Source organism: Oncorhynchus keta, chromosome 25, assembly GCF_023373465.1.
Source record: "Oncorhynchus keta strain PuntledgeMale-10-30-2019 chromosome 25, Oket_V2, whole genome shotgun sequence".
NCBI classification, from domain to species: Eukaryota; Metazoa; Chordata; class Actinopteri; order Salmoniformes; family Salmonidae; genus Oncorhynchus; species Oncorhynchus keta.
The window spans coordinates 20811758-20839052 of NC_068445.1; the positions used below are offsets into that span (position 1 = coordinate 20811758).

At 47.2% G+C, this 27295-nt stretch overlaps 1 protein-coding gene across 2 annotated transcripts in view; it reads right to left on the reverse strand.

Moving 5' to 3' along the window:
• Window positions 1-27295, reverse strand: part of LOC118358390 (oxysterol-binding protein 2-like) — a 98953-nt gene that overhangs the window by 50838 nt on the left and 20820 nt on the right. Inside the window, exons 2-3 of one of the 2 annotated variants that reach the window (XM_052478853.1) lie at window positions 25827-26035; window positions 10708-10785 (exon numbers count right to left, since the gene is read on the reverse strand). In XM_052478853.1, the coding sequence (XP_052334813.1) occupies window positions 10708-10785; window positions 25827-26035 (287 nt within the window). The remainder of the gene's footprint in view (window positions 1-10707; window positions 10786-25826; window positions 26036-27295) is intronic. The other variant, XM_052478854.1, reaches the window with a different exon arrangement.

Sequence of the window (27295 nt, forward strand, 5' to 3'; positions counted from 1 at the left end):
CATAATTTTGATGTCTTCACTATTATTCTACAATGTAGAAAATGCTAAAAAATAAAGAAAAACCCTTGAATGAGTAGGTGTCCAAAACTTTTGACTGGTACTGTATATATTTACAAAATAATATATACGGGGGATTTGAAATTATGCAGACAATTACGTTGATGGAAGCCACAATCTATCTTCTAAAACCAAAGTTGTGCCCCTGTATGGTTACACTTTTATAAACAGTGCATGTCTGTAAGATGGATACTAAAAAGCCATGTCAGCAGTGTCCTGAGATAAGGATTTGGAATAGCATCTCTGGTCCATTTCTTGTGCGTGATGTGCACTACAGGAGGTTGGTGGCACCTTAATGACTGGAGCGAAATTAGTGGAATGATATCACATTTATCAAACACATGGTTTCCATAGTTTCCAGGTGTTTGATGCAATTCCATTTGCTCCGTTCCGGCCATTATGAGCCATCCTCCCCTCAACAGCCTCCTGTGATGTGCACATAAAGAACACATATGTATGGATATTTTACACACTGTCTGTGACATTCTGCTATGAAGTAGATCTGTAGTGAAGGACATGGTGATAAACAGTCTTATATACTGAAGTAGATCTGTAGTGAAGGACATGGTGATAAACAGTCTTATATACTGAAGTAGATCTGTAGTGAAGGACATGGTGATAAACAGTCTTATATACTGAAGTAGATCTGTAGTGAAGGACATGGTGATAAACAGTCTTATATACTGAAGTAGATCTGTAGTGAAGGACATGGTGATAAACAGTCTTATATACTGAAGTAGATCTGTAGTGAAGGACATGGTGATAAACAGTCTTATATACTGAAGTAGATCTGTAGTGAAGGACATGGTGATAAACAGTCTTATATACTGAAGTAGATCTGTAGTGAAGGACATGGTGATAAACAGTCTTATATACTGAAGTAGAGCTGTCGTGAAGGACATGGTGATAAATAGTCTTATATACTGAAGTAGAGCTGTCGTGAAGGACATGGTGATTGATGGTCCCCTCAATGTAACATGATGCTTTGTGCTTAGGGATTGGGAGAGGCGGTAGGGGTTGAAACAGTTCACACACCCACCCACACACCCCTGTGGCTATAATCCCCCACACCCCAACCGGTGGAGGAGGGAATGACAGTGTTACGGAGGCTGTCTAGCTGCCTGGTAAATTGGGGAGTGTTCGCTTGATTAAAGGAAAAAATAAAAGTGACAGTTATTTTTCGGACTACAGTGTCATAAATTCCGCAGCAACTTTCCTAATAGCCTAACGTGAGAAAACAGGGGCTGTGGATTCAGAGCTATAATAGTGTATCAGTGAGAGAACTGAGGCTGCTGTTGAGTGGTGGCTGTCTGTCCCAAATTAGCACCCTCTTCCCTATAAAGTGCACTGCTTTTGACCATAGCCCTACAGGCCCTGATCAAAAGTAATGCATTATAAAGGGAATAGGGTGCTATTTGGGATGAATCCAGTGTGTTGGGGAGAAGGTGTGTTCTTCCGTATGTCCTAAGTCTTATACAGGGGAGGGAAACAAAGCCAGGTACCTCCAATTAATATCACACTCACTTGACCTGCATTTATTATTATCTCCTTTAATTAACAGAGCTACGGGTAACAGCGCAAAGACAACTGGAATGGGTTCCACCGACGTGAGTGAGAACTACAGTAGCAATGGTCTCTGAATGTCATGCCACTTCATCACAACAGTAGGATCCAGCAGAGAACACGCATTTTCCATGGAAATGAGACATTTTTGCAGTTTTGAAGCAAATTCCTGCAATCCTACACATTCTGCCATGGAGCTGAGAGAAAATGTTGCAGTTATAAAGCTAATTTCCTGCAATTCCATGCATTTTGCCATAGCTAATGCTGTGTTCAAGTTGACTGGATGTCCTTTGGGTGGTGGACGTTTCTTGATAAACACGGGAAACTGTTGAGCGTGAAAAACCCAACAGCGTTGCAGTTCTTGACACACTCAAACCAGTGCACCTGGCAACTACTACCATACCCTGTTCAAAGGCTACTACCATCTTTTGTCTTGCCCATTCATCTCTGAATAGCACACATACACAATCCATGTTTTAATTGTCTCAAGCCTTAAAAACCCTTCTGATTGAAATGGATTTAATAAGTGACATCAATGAGCGTTCATAGTTTCCACTTAGATTAACCTGGTCAGTGTGTCATAAAAAGAGCAGATGTTCCTAATATTTTGTTCACTCAAGGCATGTCCATTATATTATTTACATACTTTATACAGTGGGACAAAAAAGTATTTGGTCAGCCACCAATTGTGCAAGTTCTCCCACTTAAAATGATGAGAGGCCTGTAGGTACACTTCAACTATGACAGACAAAATTAGAAAAAAAATCCAGAATATCACATTGTAGAATTTTTAATTAAATTATTTGCAAATTATGGTGGAAAATAAGTATTTGGTCAATAACAAAAGTTTATCTCAATACTTTATTAGATACCCTTTGTTGGCAATGACAGAGGTCAAACATTTTCTGTAAGTCTTCACACACTGTTGCTGGTATTTTGGCCCATTCCTCCATGCAGATCTCCTCTAGAGCAGTGATGTTTTGGGCTGTTGCTGGGCAACACGGACTTTCAACTCCCTCCAAAGATTTTCTATGGGGTTGAGATCTGGAGACTGGCTAGGCCACTCCAGGACCTTGAAATGCTTCTTACGAAGCCACTCCTTCGTTGCCCGGGCGGTGTGTTTGGGATCATTGTCATGCTGAAAGACCCAGCCACGTTTTATAGTCAATGCCCTTGCTGATGGAAGGAGGTTTTCACTCAAAATCTCACGATACATGGCCCCATTCATTCTTTCCTTTACACGGATCAATCGTCCTGGTCCGTTTGCAGAAAAACAGCCCCAAAGCATGAGGTTTCCACCCCCATGCTTCACAGTATGGTGTTCTTTGGATGCAACTCAGCATTCTTTGTCCTCCAAACACGACGAGTTGAGTTTTTACCAAAAAGTTATATTTTGGTTTCATCTGACCATATGACATTCTCTCAATCTTCTTCTGGATCATCCAAATGCTCTCTAGCAAACTTCAGACGGGCCTGGACATGTACTGGCTTAAGCAGGGGGACACATCTGGCACTGCAGGATTTGAGTCCCTGGCGGCGTAGTGTGTTACTGATGTTAGGCTTTGTTACTTTGATCCCAGCTCTCTGCAGGTCATTCACTAGGTCCCCCCGTGTGGTTGTGATCATTTTGACCCCACGGGGTGAGATCTTGCGTGGAGCCCCAGATCGAGGGAGATTATCAGTATGTCTTCCATTTCCTAATAATTGCTCCCACAGTTGATTTCTTCAAACCAAGCTGCTTACCTATTGCAGATTCAGTCTTCCCAGCCTGGTGCAGGTCTACAATTTTGTTTCTGGTGTCCTTTGACAGCTCTTTGGTCTTGGCCATAGTGGAGTTTGGAGTGTGACTGTTTGAGGTTGTGGACAGGTGTCTTTTATACTGATAACAAGTTCAAACAGGTGCCATTAATACAGGTAACGAGTGGAGGACAGAGGAGCCTTTTAAAGAAGAAGTTACAGGTCTGTGAGAGCCAGAAATCTTGCTTGTTTGTAGGTGACCAAATACTTATTTTCCACCATAATTTGCAAATATATTCATTAAAAAAATCATAAAGTGAATTTCTGGATTTTTTTTTCTAATTTTGTCTGTCATCGTTGAAGTGTACCTATGATGAAAATGACAGGCCTCTCTCATCTTTTTAAGTGGGAGAACTTGCACAATTGGTGGCTGACTAAATACTTTTTTGCCCCACTGTATCTGGTTACTGCGTTTGAGAATAAAATTCAGACATTTCTTCTCACGGCCCCAATCAAAGAACTTTGTGCTCATAAATTCTAAACCCACTTACTGAAGTGTCTAAGTTCAAAAGAGCAAACATTTCTCTCTGAGAAAAGGAAGCAACATTATAAAAAAGAAAGGTTGTGTTATGGATGAAACCGTCTCTGGACAAAGATGGCACTAGTTATGGTGATGGCAGCCAAATTGAACGGAATGTTAAAATCTTTTTTCTTTTTTACATAAAGGACCAAGCAATGCCTACTACAAACTAAATGAGCATGGCGATTCCCTCTGAAATATGATCTACATTCCTCCTGCCCTCTCCCTACGGACGATGCTAAGCCAGACATCAAAAGGAGGTTGAGGATCTTCAATTAACCATATGGTTAGAGCAGAGAGTTACTGCTTCTTGCCTGAGGCTGGGCCTGGGGCTGGGCCTGGGGCTGGGCCTGAGGCTGGGGCTGGGCCTGGGGCTGGGCCTGGGGCTGGGCCTGGGGCTGGGGCTGGGCCTGGGGCTGGGCCTGGGGCTGGGCCTGGGGCTGGGCCTGGGGCTGGGGCTGGGCCTGGGGCTGGGCCTGGGGCTGGGGCTGGGCCTGGGGCTGGGGCTGGGCCTGGGGCTGGGCCTGGGCCTGGGGCTGGGGCTGGGCCTGGGGCTGGGGCTGGGCCTGGGGCTGGGCCTGAGGCTGGGCCTGGGGCTGCTTTATTGCAAGGGGTTTGACGTATTGACGTGATGATTTGGCAATTACAGGCTGACACAACACTTCATATTAATGTCCCACGGAGCACCGCCCAATTATAGCTGACCGTCAATACACTAGACCAACGAGTCATCCCAGCTAGCAACTACTAAATTAATATGCATAGCCACTCGCTACACACACAAACACCAAACTCCAATGACAACCGTTAGCAGAAAAGACCAGAGGGAGAGGAAAGGTGACAGGAAGGAGGACAAGTCCTTGTCTACATTGAGCCTGGTGCCAGGTTTGCCCTCTTGTGGTGAGGGGGAAGGAAGGCACAGGTTTCCCAGCAGACCTAATGAAGCTGCTTTATTGTGTGTCCCAATGGCACCCTATTCCCTACATAGTGCACTACATTTGACCAAAATCTTTGGCCCATGGTCAAAAGTAGTGCACTATATAGGGAACAGGGTGGCAGCTTTGAAGCAGCTTCAGTGTTCCTCCCCTGCTATTCCCATCAGGATGAAACCCCTCCATGGCCCCCAGCCTCAGCATGCCAGGCCTGGCACAATGCCCAGCTGGAATAGTGATCCTCAGCCAGCCAAACAGAGAATGACTGAGTAAAGCAAATCACTAACTAGAAGGAGAGGCAGCTGTCTGATCTTACTGTACATGAGATTCAAGACCGACTTCAACATCAGGGTCCTGAGACATGATGATGTGTCAGAGCCCCAAGCCATACAGATGAAAACTGATCTAGATAAGCCATGGGACAACAATCCAATTATGAAGGAAACCAGAGCAAACCAGAATACAAAACCCCCCAGCTATACCTGTCATAACCCAACGTTTTAAGAGTTTAGAGGTTTCCTTGTTTTAAGAGGGGGGGCACTTCTTCCATCTATGCACTGAGTGTGTGTGACATTCTGCATCCCAATGGATTGGTCTTTGAAGCAGCACAGCATACAGAGATCCTCATTGGACACACCTAGGACTGAGGCGGTCATGACATTTTGTCACCTGGTGATTGTCAAGCAAAAAACTGCCGGTCTCTCAGTAACTTACCATTAATTAACAAACACATTTAGCATCTCCTGGCTTCCACACATGGACACCTTTGGAACATCTACATTTTAAAAGTGTAATAAATCCATGTAATATAGCCTACACCTTCACAATAAATCCATGTAATATAGCCTACACCTTCACAATAAATCCATGTAATATAGCCTACACCTTCACAATAAATCCATGTAATATAGCCTACACCTTCACAATAAATCCATGTAATATAGCCTACACCTTCACAATAAATCCATGTAATATAGCCTACACCTTCACAATAAATCCATGTAATATAGCCTACACCTTCACAATAAATCCATGTAATATAGCCTACACCTTCACAATAAATCCATGTAATATAGCCTACACCTTCACAATAAATCCATGTAATATAGCCTACGCCTTCACAATAAATCCATGTAATATAACCTACGCCTTCACAATAAATCCATATAATATAGCTTACACCTTCACAATAAATCCATGTAATATAGCCTACGCCTTCACAATAAATCCAGTATTTATTTTAGACAGTTCTAAAGAAACATGATATGAAGAAAATGTCATGTATTTCAGAGGAACAGAATAGCATACTCTGAGTTGTCCTTATATTAGGCCCTGATCTGGCTATGCCATATGGCTGTGGGCTATACAAGTTCATTTAGCAGACAAGATTTGCTTAGAAAGTAAAAGTGCAATATGTGCCATGTAAGAAAGCTAATGTTTAAGTTCCTTGCTCAGAACATGAGAACATATGAAAGCTGGTGGTTCCTTTTAACATGAGTCTTCAATATTCCTAGGTAAGACGTTTCAGGTTGTAGTTATTATAGGAATTATAGGACTATTTCTCTCTATACCATTTGTATTTCATTAACCTTTGACTATTGGATGCTCTTATAGGCACTATAGTATTGCAAGTGTAACAGTATAGCTTCCGTCCCTCTCTTCACTCCTCGCCGGACTCTAACCAGGAACACAACGACATTAGCCACCCTCGAAGCAGCGTTACCCATGCAGAGCAAGGGGAACAACCACTCCAAGTCTCAGAGCGAGTGACGTTTGAAACGCTATTAGCGCGCACCCAGCTAACTAGCTAGCCATTTCACTTCAGTTACACCAGCCTCATCTCGGGAGTTGATAGGCTTGAAGTCATAAACAGCGCAATGCTTGACGCACAACGAAGAGCTGCTGGCAAAACTCACGAAAGTGCTGTTTGAATGAATGCTTACGAGCCGGCTGCTGCATACCACTGCTCAGTCAGATTATATGCAACACAGGACACGCTAGATAAACTAGTAATATCATCAACCATGTGTAGTTAACTAGTGATTATGAATGATTGATTATTTTTTATAGTTAAGTTTAATGCTAGCTAGCAACTTACCTTGGCTTAATACATTCGCGTAACAGGCAGTCTCCTTGTGGAGTGCAACAAGAGGCAGGTGGTTATAGCGTTAGACTAGTTAACTGTAAGGTTGCAAGATTGGATCCCCCGAGCTGACAAGGTCAAAATCTGTCGTTCTGCCCATGAAAGAGGCAGTTAACCCACCGTTTCTAGGCCGTCATTGAAAATAAGAATGTGTTCTTAACTGACTTGCCTAGTTAAATAAAGGGCTCTGTGCAGGCCAGTCAAGTTTCTTTCAAACCGATCTCGACAACCCATTTCGTGATTATGATCTGGTCTCATTGCTGCAGCTCCCAAACGTGCTCGGGGGAGGCGAAGGTCGAGTATGCATCCTCCGAAACATGACTCACCAAACCGGCTCGCCACACAGAGTCGCTAAAGCACGATGAGCCAAGTAAAGCCCTCCCGGACAAACCCTTCCCTAACCCAGATGACGCTGGGCCAATTGTGCGCCGCCCTATGGGACTCCCGGTCACAGCCGGTAATGACAGTCTGGAATCGAACCCCAGGCTGTATTGACGCTGCAACACTGCACGCAACAAAGTTCTTTGAAGAACCTTAGGGTTCTTGCACTGAAAATTGCCCCGAAAAGGTTCTTCCAAGAACCTCATAGGAGGTGGGGTTCATTGAGGAACTTCCTTAATGGGTGGGGTTTCTTACAGGAACCTAACTGCCCAACTGAAACATTTGGATTTTAATTTGAAAGGACAGCAGGTGCAAAATGTAACTGAAAAAAGTAAAGACCTCTTCAGTTGACGGTAAGGTGTGTCCCTCTAAATTGATATTGTTTTATGATGTAAACATTCATCTTTTCATATTTTTGCGAATCTTTCTAAAACAGAAAATGGACAATTCAATGGATATCAATCAACAGAGGTAAGAATATGTAGGCTATAAGAACATGTTGAAAGCTGGCTGTACTGGGGGCAGATGACTGAACTGCTAATTTTTGTGTCTGTAGGTATGTAGACAAGGAGGCATACAAAGGTATGTCAATTGCTATTGGAATGTTAAGCAGATCACATTTACCATCCTCCTTTTACTTTTTTTTATTTTTAGAATTTTACCACCTATTTCATGGTATCCAATTGTTAGTAGTTACTATCTTGTCTCATCGCTACAACTCCCATACGGGCTCGGAAGAGACGAAGGTCGAAAGCCATGCGTCCTCCGATACACAACCCAACCAAGCTGCACTGCTTCTTAACACAGCGCGCATCCAACCCGGAAGCCAGCCGCACCAATGTGTCAGAGGAAACACCGTGCACCTGGCAAACTGGTTAGCGTGCACTGCACCCGGCCCGCCACAGGAGTCGCTGGTGCGCGATGAGACAAGGATATCCCTTCCGGCCAAACCCTCCCTAACCCGGACGACGCTAGGCCAAACTCTCCTTAACCCGGACAAAACATTTCTGTATGGACCTCGCTTTGTGCACGGGGCATTGTCATGCTGAAACAGGAAAGCATCTTCCCCAAACAGAATCACAGAATCGTCTAGATTGTCATTGTATGCTGTAGCGTTAAGATTTCCATTCACTGGACTAAGGGGCCTAGCCAAACCATGAAAAACAGCCCCAGACCATTATTCCTCCTCCACCAAACTTTACAGTTGGCACTATGTATTTGGGCAGGTAGCGTTCTACTGGCATCCGTTAAACCCAGATTCATTGGACTGCTCCAGCAGACGCTGCTCGGCCATGGAAATCCTTTTCATGGAGCTCCCGACGAACGGTTCTTGTGCTGACGTTGCTTCCAGAGGCAGCTGAGCGGTTGTTGCTCCTAGACATTTCTACTTCACAACAAAAGCTAAAGTAGGGCAGAAATTTAACAAACTGACTAGTTGGAAAGGTGGCATCCTATGACGGAGCCACGTTGAAAGTCACTGAGCAAGGCTATTCTACTGCCAATGTTTGTCTGTGGAGATTGCATGGCTGTGTGCTCAATGTTCTACACCTGTCAGCAGCGGGTGTGGCTGAAATAACCAAATCACTAATTTGAAGGGGTGTCCACATACTTTTGTATATATAATACATGTTTGGAACCTCCCATCACAAAATCGCAGTATCGAATCGCAATACATAACATATCGTCACCGAAGTACCATGATCATATCCTATTGGGAGGTTCCTGGCTATTTCCAGCACTACTAGATAACACTACCCTCTCGCTAACGCACATCAGTGTAAAATGTAACAGGAACAGAGAGAGCCATACACTGGCTCCAGCCCTGTGCCTGAGTGATAAGGGAGGGACTGGAATGGCTTCATTGTCTCGTCCATGCAGCGGTTTTCCCCAATGGGGAATGTTTAAAGACCATTCAAACCACAGGTGCTAAATATCTGGGACACTGTCTACCTTGTGTCACCTCTGAATGGGATAGGAGAGGAGGGAGAGAAAAAAACAGAAAGAGAAGAGGAAGAGATATTGCGAGGGAGGGAAGTCAATGACTTTTTTTGAAAGATGCAGTGGGAAGGAAAACAGGATGAGACAGATGGAAGTGGGATGACAGACTGGAAAGAGTTGAGGGATGAGTGAAAGAGAGAGAGAGAGCGATGTGTTGGCATATCAGTGCAGCGGGTCCTGGAGTTCTGCACTGTTCATCTGCGGAATGTGCTGGTTTAGAAAGGTCAGACTTAGTATGTGACAGCACAGCTTCAAACTCAGGCTGACACCCTGCCCAGAGCACAGCAGCAGGCCAACAGGGAAGGACAGCGAAAAGAGAGCGGGGGTGAGCATGGAGCCATACACATCACCAAGGACTAGAAAGGGATGGAGGGACTTGAGCTGCTGTCACAGCATAGAGACACAGAGACGGAATAACAACAGACAGTGGGAAAGGATAAGAATGGAGAGAGAGAGAGAGAGTCCCACTAATGGTGGCCTAGTTTTAAAACAGTAGCAGGGTAACTGGACTGCTAATGTGTTACTGATCATAGAGCTTCTCTCTCCTCCTCTACTCCCAACCCACCCTCCATCATCATCCTCCTCTCCACACAGCACCGGCTTCGTTCAGCTTCATTAGAGGGACAGGATCACACTCCCAAACAACCGGTGTGTGTCTCTGCCCAAGCCTGCAGATCTGAGACCAAACAGAAAACACACATGATACAAACATGATACACACATTTTAAAACGGACTGATTTGCGAGGGAAAACCCATAAGGACCATCTGTCAGCTACCCCATGTCATTCTGAGCAGGTTGTTATACGTGTTCGTATCTGAAACATATAAAGTACTGAGATACAAAATTGAGCGCAATACACACAAATACTGAGATTGATAAAATGTATGTTAACTGATTTGCTCTCATCTACACTTACTAACACACACACACGCACACACACACACACACACACACACGCACGCACGCACGCACGCACACACACACACATCTGAACAAAAACATCCAGGAAGCAGGAGTCCGGCCCATCAGTTCAGTATCTGAATATAGCAGAGTGTTGAGAGAGACAGTGGGAATAGCAGCACCACTGTGTTCCACCATGGTAACCAGGACAAAGACAACATGATTGACTCCCCCTCAACAACTCCACCACAAACCAAGCATATAGGGGACAGTGAATAGCCCAATAACCTATCCACAACACACACATTCATAAGCACACACACGGACACTCAAACAAATAACCAAACTACCCCAACTATATCCTCAACCGTTTATCTCAGAACGGCAGTTGAATGGAGAAAAGGCTGTACTTACTCACAGGTCTGAATGTGCCTGAAATCCTGCTCTTGCCTTTTTCCCTGTCAGGTCCAGTCCCAGTGGGATAGAGGAACTCTTTAGGAATGGGAAGAGGTACGGAGCATGAGTTGGAAAAAGCAGAAAAAAAGTCATTCCATTCAGAACGAGTCCCTCAGAGTGAGAAGCACAGTAAATTGCATACTGAGACAGAACGAGAGTGGGAGAGAAAGAGCGAAAGATAGAGTGAACAAGCAAGAGAAACAGAGAGGGAGTGAGTGAGAGAGGTAGAGAGGGGAGTGAGCGAATGTGGGGAAAGAAAGCAGGGAAATAGCCAGGGAAAGGAGACGGGAGGGAGTGTAAAGAGGAGGGAGAGTAGGGAGAGGGAGTAGGAGAGGGGGAGAGGGAGGAAGAGAGAGGGGGAGAGGGAGGAAGAGAGTAGGGAGAGGGAGTAGGAGAGAGAGGGGGAGAGGGAGGAAGAGAGAGGTGGAGAGGTAAAACAGAGGGATGCATTGAGGCATGTTCCATCATGCTTTCCTAATCAATCCCCACACTGTCCCCTTAGATATGCTCTCGGGTTTCAGGACCACGGACAGAGAATTACCATTCACTACTGTCCACTACCCACCCAGCCTCCTCAGTGGATGGGGTGGGAGAGAGGAGATGAAAGCAGGAAAAGAGAGAAAGAGGGAAGGATGTAGCCTACTTGTATTATTATGTGAGAGAGTGAGGGAGGATAGAGGGTGGGACTGTGGGGATGTGTGAGAAGAGGAATGTCGCGTGGATGGATGCTTCCCATCCCACAGGACCGTTCTAACAGACAAGGGGTGTACATAAACAGAGGTGTGGACAGGGATAGACATGGGAAGGGAGGGAGCGACTTGTCCCATAAAGCTGAGCTCAGCTGAGGGCAGGCAGATATTAGGCAGATATCCCTGGTCCCCTGGGTGTACTGGTCCTAACCTACAATACACAGATGAATCATTTCACGCTTCAGCAAACAAAGGGAAGGAGGGGTGGTCAACAACAATGACAAAAATCAAAAGGACTAATTCGAGGTAGAAAGCAGTTGGAACACTCAGCATATAAAGGCAGAGATTGATTTATTTTAGCTCACTTTAATCCATTGTACAGGTGAGAAGGTGACTGACGTCTTCTTCAGCTTGATGTCGAAACTCCAGTCACCTGCTCTCATCCTGTACAATGGATTAAAGTGAGCTACAATAAATCAATCTCTGCCTTTATATGCTGAGTGCCGAAACTCCTTTCTGCCTCAAATTAGTCCTTTTGGAAGTTTTCCTTGATAAACTCTTCTCACAGAAATGAATCACTCACTACCATACTGACCCCACCAGCCAGGATCCACAGATTACATATGCAAAAGCATATGCTCTCGTCTCACACACAGCAGCAGCACCACCACAGCATATACTGAAGATTTGTGTCCGGTAACAGACTCATCGACATTGCGTATCGAGCGTTTAGCCAGTCAGATCAATGCATGGCCATGGCTTTCACTGTGAATCACTTACTTAGAGAGGCACAGAGGGAGAGGCACAGAGCTCTGGTCCCACATGGAGTTGGAGAGCACACAGAGGGAGAGGCACAGAGCTCTGGTCCCACATGGAGTTGGAGAGCACACAGAGGGAGAGGCACAGAGCTCTGGTCCCACATGGAGTTGGAGAGCACACAGCTCTGGTCCCACATGGAGTTGGAGAGCAAACAGAGGGAGAGGCACAGAGCTCTGGTCCCACATGGAGTTGGAGAGCACACAGCTCTGGTCCCACATGGAGTTGGAGAGCACACAGAGGGAGAGGCACAGAGCTCTGGTCCCACATGGAGTTGGAGAGCAGACATGGAGTTGGAGAGCAAACAGAGGGAGAGGCAGAGCTCTGGTCCCACATGGAGTTGGAGAGCACACAGCTCTGGTCCCAGGGTTGGAGAGCACACAGAGGGAGAGGCACAGAGCTCTGGTCCCACATGGAGTTGGAGAGCACACAGAGGGAGAAGCACAGAGCTCTGGTCCCACAGGGAGTTGGAGAGCACACAGAGGGAGAAGCACAGAGCTCTGGTCCCACATGGAGTTGGAGAGCACACAGAGGGAGAGGCACAGAGCTCTGGTCCCACAGAGTTGGAGAGCACACAGAGGGAGAGGCACAGAGCTCTGGTCCCACAGAGTTGGAGAGCACACAGAGGGAGAGCACACAGAGGGAGAGCACACAGAGGGAGAGCACACAGAGGGAGAGCACACAGAGGGAGAGCACACAGAGGGAGAGCACACAGAGCTCTGGTCCCACATGGAGTTGGAAAGCACACAGAGGAAGAGGCACAGAGCTCTGGTCCCACATGGATTTGGAGAGCACACAGAGGGAGAGGCACAGAGCTCTGGTCCCACATGGAGTTGGAGAGCACACAGAGGGAGAGGCACAGAGCTCTGGTCCCACATGGAGTTGGAGAGCACACAGAGGGAGAAGCACAGAGCTCTGGTCCCACATGGAGTTGGAGAGCACACAGAGGGAGAGGCACAGAGCTCTGGTCCCACATGGAGTTGGAGAGCACACAGAGGGAGAGGCACAGAGCTCTGGTCCCACATGGAGTTGGAGAGCACACAGAGGGAGAGGCACAGAGCTCTGGTCCCACATGGAGTTGGAGAGCACACAGAGGGAGAGGCACAGAGCTCTGGTCCCACATGGAGTTGGAGAGCACACAGAGGGAGAGGCACAGAGCTCTGGTCCCACATGGAGTTGGAGAGCACACAGAGGGAGAGGCACAGAGCTCTGGTCCCACATGGAGTTGGAGAGCACACAGAGGGAGAGGCACAGAGCTCTGGTCCCACATGGAGTTGGAGAGCACACAGAGGGAGAGGCACAGAGCTCTGGTCCCACATGGAGTTGGAGAGCACACAGAGGGAGAGGCACAGAGCTCTGGTCCCACATGGAGTTGGAGAGCACACAGAGGGAGAGGCACAGAGCTCTGGTCCCACATGGAGTTGGAGAGCACACAGAGGGAGAGGCACAGAGCTCTGGTCCCACATGGAGTTGGAGAGCACACAGCTCTGGTCCCACATGGAGTTGGAGAGCACACAGAGGGAGAAGCACAGAGCTCTGGTCCCACATGGAGTTGGAGAGCACACAGAGGGAGAGGCACAGAGCTCTGGTCCCACATGGAGTTGGAGAGCACACAGAGGGAGAGGCACAGAGCTCTGGTCCCACATGGAGTTGGAGAGCACACAGAGGGAGAGCACACAGAGGGAGAGCACACAGAGGGAGAGCACACAGAGCTCTGGTCCCACATGGAGTTGGAGAGCACACAGAGGGAGAGGCACAGAGCTCTGGTCCCAAATGGAGTTGGAGAGCACACAGAGGGAGAGGCACAGAGCTCTGGTCCCACATGGAGTTGGAGAGCACACAGAGGGAGAGGCACAGAGCTCTGGTCCCACATGGAGTTGGAGAGCACACAGAGGGAGAGGCACAGAGCTCTGGTCCCACATGGAGTTGGAAAGCACACAGAGGGAGAGGCACAGAGCTCTGGTCCCACATGGAGTTGGAAAGCACACAGCTCTGGTCCTACATGGAGTTGGAGAGCACACAGAGGGAGAGCACATAGAGGGAGAGCACATAGAGGGAGAGCACATAGAGGGAGAGCACACAGAGGGAGAGCACACAGAGGGAGAGCACATAGAGGGAGAGCACACAGAGGGAGAGCACACAGAGGGAGAGCACACAGAGGGAGAGCACACAGAGGGAGAGCACACAGAGGGAGAGCACACAGAGGGAGAGCACACAGAGGGAGAGCACACAGAGGGAGAGCACACAGAGGGAGAGCACACAGAGGGAGAGGCCTGTGTCCCAAACAGCACCCTATTTTCAATAGTGTACTACTTTTGACCAGAGCCCAATATGGGCACTAGTCAAATGCAGCGCATTATAAAGGGAATAGGATGCCATTTGAAACGCACACATGGACAGGGAGCCTCCTCTGTGCTGCTCCCCCCACCTGACTGGTCCCGTTCTTCTGCACCCGAAGCAGCCCAATCGATTGGCTCCTCCTGCAGCCCCTCCATTAGTCTAATCTAGCAGGGAGGAGAGGAGAGGACTGAAGGGGCTGGATGGAGCTTCATGGAGAGACCAGTAAGGAAGGCAGCTACCCACAAGCTGCTTGATGTTCACAGAGGCTCTGCTCTGAATTGCCATTTAACACGGATGATTCATTGCCAACTGCTGCACAATTTGTTTACCTTACTCTTGTTTATTATTTGTATTCTACTACACATTTTCTTGAAATATTTCTCATTGAATTCATATTGGTTATCAAACCAAGTGGGAAATGCATTGAGTTGGGAATAGGAGGGGAATCACTGTCCCCTACTGGCTGCTTACGTAGCACAGGGTCTGCACATGACTAGCCATTTATTAGCCCTAACAGCAGTGCTGGACCTTTTATTTAACCTTTGTTTAACTAGGCAAGTCAGTTAAGAACAAATACTATTTACAATGACGGCCTACCAGAAGGCAAAAGGCTTCCGGCGGGGGCTGGGATTAAAAAGTATATATATGACAAAACACACCATGACCAGACTTGGGCAGGAGCTCACCGAATCAGAGTACCCGTACCTCACATGTTTCACTTCTCGAGTTGTGGTACTTCTAGAATATTAGCTCAAAATGATGGTGGAGTTCCAGCACCTAAATATAAACAGCATCTATTTAAGTACAAGTCAAGCGCTACCTAACAGCCAGTTGTGCCTCCAGAGGATTCGTTCTGTTCAACCATGGCAATCCTGACTCCATTAATGAAGAAAGATCGGCAGCAGCTCTGTCACTAACTACAGATTAAAGAGGAACTGACTGTGCTGCTGTGCTGGTCATGCCTGCTTTGGTGTGAGTCTGTCCACCATCACAGATGAATGGTTTATGGATCTAGTACAGACAGAGTCTGGGGAAGACAGAGTGCTGGAGGCAGGGGAATATGGAAGGGATATTAAAGGGTCTATTGGGTCTCGGCTGAGAGGGAAGGATAAAAATAAGAGTGAGAAGACAGCTAGCGGTAGTGAGAACAAGGAACACAAGCTGGACTGATGACGAAAGGTGTTTGATGATAATATGTGAGTGTGTGTGTGTCTTCCTCCTCAGGAGATCAATAGGAGCTGGAGAGGATGTGACAGACAGCAACACTGGGAGACGGTACTGTACCAAGACCTGTTCTAAAAGCACCTAACATAACACTTTCACCAGCCACGTCTTGAGTTTGATGAACATCTATCTCAGGCCCACACAGTTATTCATCCCCCTACACTGAGTTAGTCTATTTACTCTCCCAGCTCCTAAGAGCAACTCAACTGACTGTAAACATGGTTGTGTGTGTCACTCTCTCCCTGTTAAGTCTGCGTTAACTCATCCTCCTAGATGCAGTAAGGCGTGAGGGAGCTGGAGAGAAAAGGACCCACACGAGCACACATAGTAATGATACTTACTGCATGGTCTCCCTGAGAAGACAAACGTGTTCACTTCTGAAACACCGTGACATAAAGCACTGAGGTCAATGTAGCGCAAAACACACAACCACATAGATTGATCAAATATATGTTAACTGATCTGCTCTCATTTACACTTTCTAACATATTGGCCTAACCGGCTCAGCGCGTGCGTCTGATTTGTTCTGTCCCCAACAGACAAGGTCATAACACGAAGGTTAAAATACCAAAACCAACTGTGAACCAACAATATGAATTTGGGAACTTGTAAAAAAAAACACATGAAACATTCATGGACATTTAGCCAATCTGCTGTTGCTACATTGTCCTGGACGATAAACATGTAGTTGATATTTTACCTGAAATGAACATGGTCCTATTTTTTTGACTGGATCTTTATAGAATTGGTACCAGTTTTGAGTCATCCAAAATTGTGTGTTTTCTACTCCAACAATCAATCCACAGATAAAAAAGGGAAACCTAGTTAGTTCTATTTTAGCACCTAGCTACGCACACGCCTGTTGACGTGCACAAGCAGCTTGGATGAAATGACTGAATAACATGTACACTACCAGTAAACAGTTTGGACACACCTACTCATTCAAGGGTTTTTCTTGCCTTGATGACAGCTTTGCTCACTCTTGGCATTCTCTCAACCAGCTTCACATGGAATGCTTTTCCAACCGTCTTTAAGGAGTTCCCACATATGCGGAGCACTTGTTTGCTGCTTTGTCTTCAACTCCAACTCATCCCAAACCATCTCAATTGGTTTGAGTTCAGGTGATTGTTGAGGCCAGGTCATCTGATGCAGCACTCTCCTTATTGGTCAAATAGCCCTCACACAGCCTGGAGGTGTATTGGGTCATTGTCCTCGTAACGTGTATGCTGGGAGTCGGGAAGCAAGTACAGGGAGTGACTTTAATAATAAATAACACAAGGAGCCAAACAAGAAACAAAACAAGAAACACAACTAGCGTACAGACATGAAACACTGAAACAGAAACAATAGCGCCTATGGAAAGAACCAAGGGGAGTTACAAATATAGTGGAGGTAATCAGGCAGGTGATGGAGTCCAGGTGAGTCTCATGAGGCGCAGGTGCGTAATAATGAGCAGCCTTGTGACCTGGAGCACCGGAGGGAGTATACATAACAGTCCTGTTGAAAAACAAATGAAAAGTGGGACTAAGCACAAACCATGGGATGGCCTATTGCTGCAGAATGCTGTGGTAGCCATGCTGGTTAAGTATGACTTGAATTCTAAATAAATCACAGACAGCGTCACCAGCAAAGTACCCCACACCTCCTTTCAAATCATATGCCATTTGTCACATACACGTGTTTAGCAGATGTTATTGCGGGTGTAGCGGAATGCTCCTCCTCCATGCTTCACGGTGGGAACCACACATGGAGAGATCATCCTACTCTGCGTCCACACGGTAGTTGCAACCAAAAATCTCCAATTTGGACTCATTAGAACAAAGAACAATTTCCACTGGTCTAATGTCCATTTCTCGTGTCTCTTGGCCCAAGCAAGTCTTCTTCTTATTGGTGTCCTTTAGTAGTGGTTTCTTTGCAGAAAATAGACCATGAAGGCCTGATTCACGCAGTCTCCTCTGAACAGTTGATGTTGAGATGTCTGTTACTTGAACTCTGAAGCATTTATTTGGGTTGCAATCTGAGGCTGGTAACTCTAATGAACGTATCCTCTGCAGCAGAGGTACCCTCTGGGTCTTTCCTGTAGCGGTCCTCATGAGAGACAGTTTCATCACAGCGCTTGATGGTTTGTGCGACTGGACTTAAAGAAACTTTCAAAGTTCTTGACATTTTCCAGATTGACTGACCTTCATGTCTTAAAGTAATGATGGACTGTCATTTCTCTTTGCTTATTTGAGCTGTTCTTGCCATAATATGGACTTGGTCTTTTACCAAATAGGGATCTCTTCTGTATACCACCCCTACCTTGTCACAACACAAAGGAAAGAAATTCAACAAATTAACAAGACACACCTGTTAATTGAAATGCATTCCAAGTGACTACCTCATGAAGCTGGTTGACAGAATGCCAAGCGTGTGCAAAGCTATCATCAAGGCAAAGGGTGGCTACTTTCAAGAATCTCACATATAAAATATATTTTGATTTGTTAAACACTTTTTTGGTTGCTAGATGATTCCATATGTGCTGTTTCATAGTTTTGATGTCTTCACTATTATTCTACAGTGTAGAAAACAGTAGAAATAAAGAAAAACCCTGAATGAGTAGGTGTGTCCAAACTTTTGACTGGTGCTGTATGTCAAACATTTTTTGCTGCGCTAGCTAATGCAATGTGGGCGGTTTGGTCAGCATGTAAGGCCACACAAAAGTGATATTGCATGGTCTCCCTGAGGAGACAAACATCACATATACACACACTCAACACAGGCAACCGCCACCAACAGATCCACAGAGGACGCAATCTCCATTGCACTACACACTGCCCTCTCCCACCTGGACAAAAGGAACACTTACATGAGAAAGAAGTTCATTGACCAAAGCTTAGCGTTTAACACCTTTAGTGCCCTCCAAGCTCATCACTAAGCTAAAGACCCTGGGATTAAACACCTCCCTCTGCAACTGGATCCTAGACTTCCTAACGAGCCACCCCCAGGTGGTGACTTGATTAGTCTAGTGTTAGCTAGCTACATAGCTGTCTTTGTTTCCAAGATAATTGTGTAGTTTAGTGTGTGTAGCCTTGGAGTGATTATCTTAATTCACTGAGGTTCGCTAGCCAGCTATTTGTCGTCCTTAACGTAGGAGACTCTGCTAGCTAGCCAACAGCTAACAGCTAACAGCTAGCCAACGTCTACTGTTTCGAATTCAACAACCCGGTCAGGTAGTATCACATTTTCATTTCATTTCATTACAGTACAACGGTTTGATTTGTTTGATCGTAGCTAGCTACATAGCTAGCTACATAGCCGTCTTTGTTTCAAAGATAATTGTGTAGTCTAGAGCGATTTCCTAGGTTAGCTAACCAGCTATTGTCGTTCTTTTAACGCAACGTAATGTAAACAACACTGCTAGCTAGCCAGCTAGCCCCCGAATAGTAGCACTGTAGAAACTATTACACTCAACGGAACGACTTGATTAGTGTAGTGTCAACAACGCAGCTACTGCCAGCTAGCCTACTTTAGCAGTACTGTATCATTTTAATCATTTTAGTCAATAAGATTCTTGCTACGTAAGCTTAACTTTCTGAACATTCGAGACGTGTAGTCCACTTGTCATTCCAATCTCCTTGCATTAGCGTAGCCTTTTCTGTAGCCTGTCAACTATGTGTCTGTCTATCCCTGTTCTCTCCTCTCTGCACAGACCATACAAACGCTCCACACCGCGTGGCCGCGACCACCCTAATCTGGTGGTCCCAGCGCGTACGACCCACGTGGAGTTCCAGGTCTCCGGTAGCCTCTGGAACTGCCGATCTGCGGCCAACAAGGCAGAGTAATATATAATAATAATATATGCCATTTAGCAGACGCTTTTATCCAAAGCGACTTACAGTCATGTGTGCATACATTCTACGTATGGGTGATCCCGGGGATTGAACCCACTACCCTGGCGTTACAAGCGCCATGCTCTACCAACTGAGCTACAGAAGCCTATGCCTCCCTCCAGTCCCTTGACTTCTTGGCACTGACGGAAACATGGATCACCACAGATAACACTGCTACTCCTACTGCTCTCTCCTCGTCCGCCCACGTGTTCTCGCACACCCCGAGAGCTTCTGGTCAGCGGGGTGGTGGCACCGGGATCCTCATCTCTCCCAAGTGGTCTTTCTCTCTTTCTCCCCTTACCCATCTGTCTATCGCCTCCTTTGAATTCCATGCTGTCACAGTTACCAGCCCTTTCAAGCTTAACATCCTTATCATTTATCGCCCTCCAGGTTCCTCGGAGAGTTCATCAATGAGCTTGATGCCTTGATAAGCTCCTTTCCTGAGGACGGCTCACCTCTCACAGTTCTGGGCGACTTTAACCTCCCCACGTCTACCTTTGACTCATTCCTCTCTGCCTCCTTCTTTCCACTCCTCTCCTCTTTGACCTCACCCTCTCACCTTCCCCCTACTCACAAGGCAGGCAATACGCTTGACCTCATCTTTACTAGATGCTGTTCTTCCACTAACCTCATTGCAACTCCCCTCCAAGTCTCCGACCACTACCTTGTATCCTTTTCCCTCTCGCTCTCATCCAACACTTCCCACACTGCCCCTACTCGGATGGTATCGCGCCGTCCCAACCTTCGCTCTCTCTCCCCGCTACTCTCTCCTCTTCCATCCTATCATCTCTTCCCTCTGCTCAAACTTTCTCCAACCTATCTCCTGATTCTGCCTCCTCAACCCTCCTCTCCTCCCTTACTGCATCCTTTGACTCTCTATGTCCCCTATCCTCCAGGCCGGCTCGGTCCTCCCCTCCCGCTCCGTGGCTCGACGACTCATTGCGAGCTCACAGAACAGGGCTCCGGGCAGCCGAGCGGAAATGGAGGAAAACTCGCCTCCCTGCGGACCTGGCATCCTTTCACTCCCTCCTCTCTACATTTTCCTCCTCTGTCTCTGCTGCTAAAGCCACTTTCTACCATTCTAAATTCCAAGCATCTGCCTCTAACCCTAGGAAGCTCTTTGCCACCTTCTCCTCCCTCCTGAATCCCCCCTCCTCCCTCTCTGCAGATGACTTCGTCAACCATTTTGAAAAGAAGGTCGACGACATCCGATCCTCGTTTGCTAAGTCAAACGACACCGCTGGTTCTGCTCACACTGCCCTACCCTATGCTCTGACCTCTTTCTCCCCTCTCTCTCCAGATGAAATCTCGCGTCTTGTGACGGCCGGCCGCCCAACAACCTGCCCGCTTGACCCCATCCCCTCCTCTCTTCTCCAGACCATTTCCGGAGACCTTCTCCCTTACCTCACCTCGCTCATCAACTCATCCCTGACCGCTGGCTACGTCCCTCCCGTCTTCAAGAGAGCGAGAGTTGCACCCCTTCTGAAAAACCTACACTCGATCCCTCCGATGTCAACAACTACAGACCAGTATCCCTTCTCTCTTTTCTCTCCAAAACTCTTGAGCGTGCCGTCCTTGGCCAGCTCTACCGCTATCTCTCTCAGAATGACCTTCTTGATCCAAATCAGTCAGGTTTCAAGACTAGTCATTCAACTGAGACTGCTCTTCTCTGTATCACGGAGGCGCTCCGCACTGCTAAAGCTAACTCTCTCCTCTGCTCTCATCCTTCTAGACCTATCGGCTGCCTTCGATACTGTGAACCATCAGATCCTCCTCTCCACCCTCTCCGAGTTGGGCATCTCCGGCGCGGCCCACGCTTGGATTGCGTCCTACCTGACAGGTCGCTCCTACCAGGTGGCGTGGCGAGAATCTGTCTCCTCACCACGCGCTCTCACCACTGGTGTCCCCCAGGGCTCTGTTCTAGGCCCTCTCTTATTCTCGCTATACACCAAGTCACTTGGCTCTGTCATAACCTCACATGGTCTCTCCTATCATTGCTATGCAGACGACACACAATTAATCTTCTCCTTTCCCCCTTCTGATGACCAGGTGGCGAATCGCATCTCTGCATGTCTGGCAGACATATCAGTGTGGATGACGGATCACCACCTCAAGCTGAACCTCAGCAAGACGGAGCTCCTCTTCCTCCCGGGAAGGACTGCCCGTTCCATGATCTCGCCATCACGGTTGACAACTCCATTGTGTCCTCCTCCCAGAGCGCTAAGAACCTTGGCGTGATCCTGGACAACACCCTGACGTTCTCAACTAACATCAAGGCGGTGTCCCGTTCCTGTAGGTTCATGCTCTACAACATCCGCAGAGTACGACCCTGCCTCACACAGGAAGCGGCGCAGGTCCTAATCCAGGCACTTGTCATCTCCCGTCTTGATTACTGCAACTCGCTGTTGGCTGGGCTCCCTGACTGTGCCATTAAACCCCTACAACTCATCCAGAACGCCGCAGCCCGTCTGGTGTTCAACCTTCCCAAGTTCTCTCACGTCACCCCGCTCCTCCGCTCTCTCCACTGGCTTCCAGTTGAAGCTCGCATCCGCTACAAGACCATGGTGCTTGCCTACGGAGCTGTGAGGGGAACGGCACCTCAGTACCTCCAGGCTCTGATCAGGCCCTACACCCAAACAAGGGCACTGCGTTCATCCACCTCTGGCCTGCTCGCCTCCCTACCACTGAGGAAGTACAGTTCCCACTCAGCCCAGTCAAAACTGTTCGCTGCTCTGGCCCCCAATGGTGGAACAAACTCCCTCACGACGCCAGGACAGCGGAGTCAATCACCACCTTCCGGAGACACCTGAAACCCCACCTCTTCAAGGAATACCTAGGATAGGGTAAGTAAGGGTAAGTAATCCTTCTCACCCCCCAAAAAAAAAAAAAGATTTAGATGCAAGTGGCTGTTCCACTGGATGTCATAAGGTGTATGCACCAATTTGTAAGTCGCTCTGGATAAGAGCGTCTGCTAAATGACTTAAATGTAAATGTAAATATGGTGAGGGTAGGCAACAACACATTCGCCACGCTGACCCTCAACACAGGGGCCCCTCAGGGGTGCGTGCTTATTCCACTCCTGTAATCCCTGTTCACCCAAGACTGTGTGGCTGCGCATGACTCCAAAACAATCATGTCGTTTTGCAGATGACATGACGGTGGTAGGCCTGATCACAGACTACAATGAGGCAGCCTACAAGGAGGAGGTCAGAGACCTAGCACTGTAGTGCCAGGACAACAACCTCTCCTTCAACGTCTACAAGACAAAGGAGCTGAACGTGGACTACAGGAAATGGAGAGCCGAGCACGTCCCCATTCATATTGACGGGGCTGTAGTGGAGCGGGTCGAGAGCTTCAAGTCCCTCTGTGTCCACATCACTAAGGACATATCATGGTCCAAACACACCAACAGCATCTTGACTGGCTGCATCACTGTACGGCAACTGCTTGGCATCTGTCCCCAAGGCGCTGCAGAGGGTACGGGTACTCATTATTTTACTGTGTTACCATTTAATTTTTTTATTTGAACTCTGCATTGTTGGGAAATAGCATTTTAGACTCAACACAAACTGATCCACTCTTCCACCTCGCTTCCCTCTGTATCAGTCTGTTCTAGGGTAGAGAGGATCAACATAAATCCAGCCTATAGCTATCTGTTTGTGGGTCTCTATAAATCTATTTCGCTGTATGTGTATGTTTCACTGGCTCTCCTCTCCTGCCTGGTTAATGACTCTGCAGGGGGTGCTGGTGTCCAGTACTCACCACTCACAGCCTCAGACAGACAGCAGAGACGGCTCAATTACCACACCTAAGACTGAGGCGACCGAACACCCACGCCACACACACTCAGAGACAGACACACAGGCCTGGCTACACAAAACACACAGGGTAGAGCCTAATGGTGTAAATACAGAAAGTGCCAGTCTAATTGTGAATGACATGTTTTCTTCATCTCTCTCTCTCTCTCTCTCTCTCTCTCTCACTCACTCACACTCACTCACACTCACACTCACTCACACTCACTCACACTCACACTCACACTCACTCACTCACACTCACACACTCACACTCACTCACTCACACTCTCTCACTCACTCTCTCTCACTCTCACTCTCTCACTCTCACTCTCACTCTCACTCACTCTCACTCACTCACACTCACACTCTCACTCTCTCACTCACTCTCTCACTCACTCTCACTCTCACTCACTCACTCTCACTCTCACTCTCACTCTCTCACTCACACACACTCACACTCACACTCACACTCTCTCACTCACACTCTCTCACTCACTCTCTCACTCTCTCACTCACTCTCTCACTCTCACTCTCTCTCTCACTCTCTCACTCTCACTCACTCTCACTCACTCACTCACACACACACTCTCTCACTCACACACACACTCTCTCACTCACACACTCTCTCACTCACACACTCTCTCACTCACACACTCTCTCACTCACACACTCTAAAATTAGAGAGCTGACTTTAAAATTAGAGAGCTGACTTTAAAATTAGAGAGCTGACTTTAAAATGGAGCACAGGGGAATATATAGCCTGTCTTTCTTGAGACACTGTGTAGTAGACTAGACGAGAGCAACAAGATTAGACACATGCAACAAGATTGAGTCCTTTTGGAAAGGAGAGAGTTCTGTTATCAAGAGTCTGACTGAGCGGCTGGTTCTCACAGTAATGGTAGCAACATACAGTAAGTAGTCTGTGTTCCAACCTCCTCACTTAGGGAGGACCACACTGCCCCCCTGTGGCCACAATGGGGACTCTACAGGGTTTTCTAGTTAGAATGTAGACCCAAACATCCGGCACAAATACCAGTGGACACTGGAGACCTGAGCAGAGGCTGGATGTCAGATATAGCCAGTCTGTCTGGACAGAGTGACATTCTGAACATGCTGGACCATAAAGTGAGTGAAATACCTTTCACCTCCGGGGTATTTGTTCAACTAAACTAACAGACCTGTCAACAAGACACACAAAACGCCAATCCTCCCTCTGTGTACACTGACAATCTCCTCCTCCAGTTCCCTTGCAGGGTAATCTATCTATTCCACCTTTATTTAGCCTGGTAAGATAGAGATCAAACTCTCTTTTACAATGACTGTCTAAATAACCTATTAGCAATACAGGACTCACAGTGTAACGTCACCTTACATTTAAAGTGTGACAGAACCAAAACAGCAACTTATCCTTTTGAAAGGATCGTTATGAGTCGAAAACATTTATTCTTGTGTCAAAATGTACTACAATGTGTAAATAGGATCATTTTGGTCATAACGTCAGTCTCGTCCAAAACAGAAATTTGCAAGATAATTAAGGGGGAAATTAAGGGTATTGTAACAGTTCTCCTTGAGTTGGGTTTATTTCATCCTGCCCACAGCTAGCAGCACCCAAGTAATCATCCATTCAGAGTGCAGCTGCACACAAACTGATCATCATGGTCAATTTGGTTTGATAGTTGGCAGTATACATACGGGTTTGCTGACAAATTCACGAAAATGATATGCGCACGTCGATGTGGCTGGAAACCGCAAGTTGTTATGAATCTGAACAGTCAGATAGTAGCAACAATGAAGAGAAGCTGCCGTGTGGGGAATTGTAAGTGGCTCGTTTCAGATAGTATCAAGATCAAGACAAAACTGTCTTATTTTGAGGTGTTTTTACTGATTTCATGTTAATGCTAATATGGCTAAAATTCACTAGCTAGCTAACCAACAAATATAACAATATATTTGAAAGACAACAAGTGCTCATTGTGCAAATGTATTTATGACTAAATACAATTTACATGTTGTCAACAATCTAAGCCCCCGTTTCCCCCCATAGTTGCGTACGCCTGGGTTTTGTTGCTAAACAACCAACCAGTCTCTAGACACCAGACCTGGAGGACTGTGTATCTAGTAGGGTGAGTGACTAACTGTGTATTGTTTTGGCAAAGTACAAAACGCTTCCCACGTTCAAACACTCACACACAAGAGACACCCACATCAAAGCACACCTCCAAAACTCAAATCTTCTTCTCAGTCACATTTCCTAATGAGGAGAATTGAAACCGAGGCGCAATCAGCAAGTTCAGCCTCCCTTTAAAAGCATAACATTATCAAACAACACGCATTCTTACCAGACTGGTCATTCATCATGCGGATGGCTTTAGCCTTGGCCAGCTCCAGCGCTGTGACCCATCTCTGGCGTTCCACCTCTGTGCTGGCCTTCAGGTGGTAGGTGCGCCCACCGCTGCTCAGGACGATGTTACAGGCGTCCTCCGTGTCGATGTGGGCCGTGGCCAGGTTGATGGTGCCGCGACATGTATGGGCCATCTCTGCCTGAGTCCTGCAGGGGAACAACCACAAAGACAGACAGAGAGACAGAGAGAGACAGGGACACAGACACAAGAAACAGAGGCAGACAGAGAGACAGAGAGAGACAGGGACACAGACACAAGAAACAGAGGCAGACAGAGAGACAGAGAGAGACAGGGACACAGACACAAGAAACAGAGGCAGACAGAGAGAGACAGGGACACAGACACAAGAAACAGAGGCAGACAGAGAGAGACAGGGACACAGACACAAGAAACAGAGGCAGACAGAGAGACAGAGAGAGACAGGGACACAGACACAAGAAACAGAGGCAGACAGAGAGACAGAGAGAGACAGGGACACAGACACAAGAAACAGAGGCAGACAGAGAGACAGAGACAGACAGGGACACAGAGAGACACAGGGACACAGAAAAGAAACAGAGGCAGACAGAGAGAGACAGGGACACAGACACAAGAAACAGAGGCAGACAGAGAGACAGAGAGAGACAGGGACACAGACACAAAACAGAAACAGAGGCAGACAGACACAAGAAACAGAGAGACAGAGAGAGACAGGGACACAGACACAAGAAACAGAGGCAGACAGAGAGACAGAGAGAGACAGGGACACAGACACAAGAAACAGAGGCAGACAGAGAGACAGACACAGACACAAGAAACAGGGACACAGACACAAAGAAACAGAGGCAGACAGAGAGAGACAGGGACACAGACACAAGAAACAGAGGCAGACAGAGAGAGACAGGGACACAGACACAAGAAACAGAGGCAGACAGAGAGAGACAGGGACACAGACACAAGAAACAGAGGCAGACAGAGAGACAGAGAGAGACAGGGACACAGACACAAGAAACAGAGGCAGACAGAGAGACAGAGACAGACAGGGACACAGACACAAGAAACAGAGGCAGACAGAGAGAGACAGGGACACAGACACAAGAAACAGAGGCAGACAGAGAGAGACAGGGACACAGACACAAGAAACAGAGGCAGACAGAGAGACAGAGACAGACAGGGACACAGACACAAGAAACAGAGGCAGACAGAGAGAGACAGGGACACAGACACAAGAAACAGAGGCAGACAGAGAGAGACAGGGACACAGACACAAGAAACAGAGGCAGACAGAGAGAGACAGGGACACAGACACAAGAAACAGAGGCAGACAGAGAGAGACAGGGACACAGACACAAGAAACAGAGGCAGACAGAGAGAGAGAGAGACAGGGACACAGACACAACACAGAAACAGAAACAGAGGCAGACAGA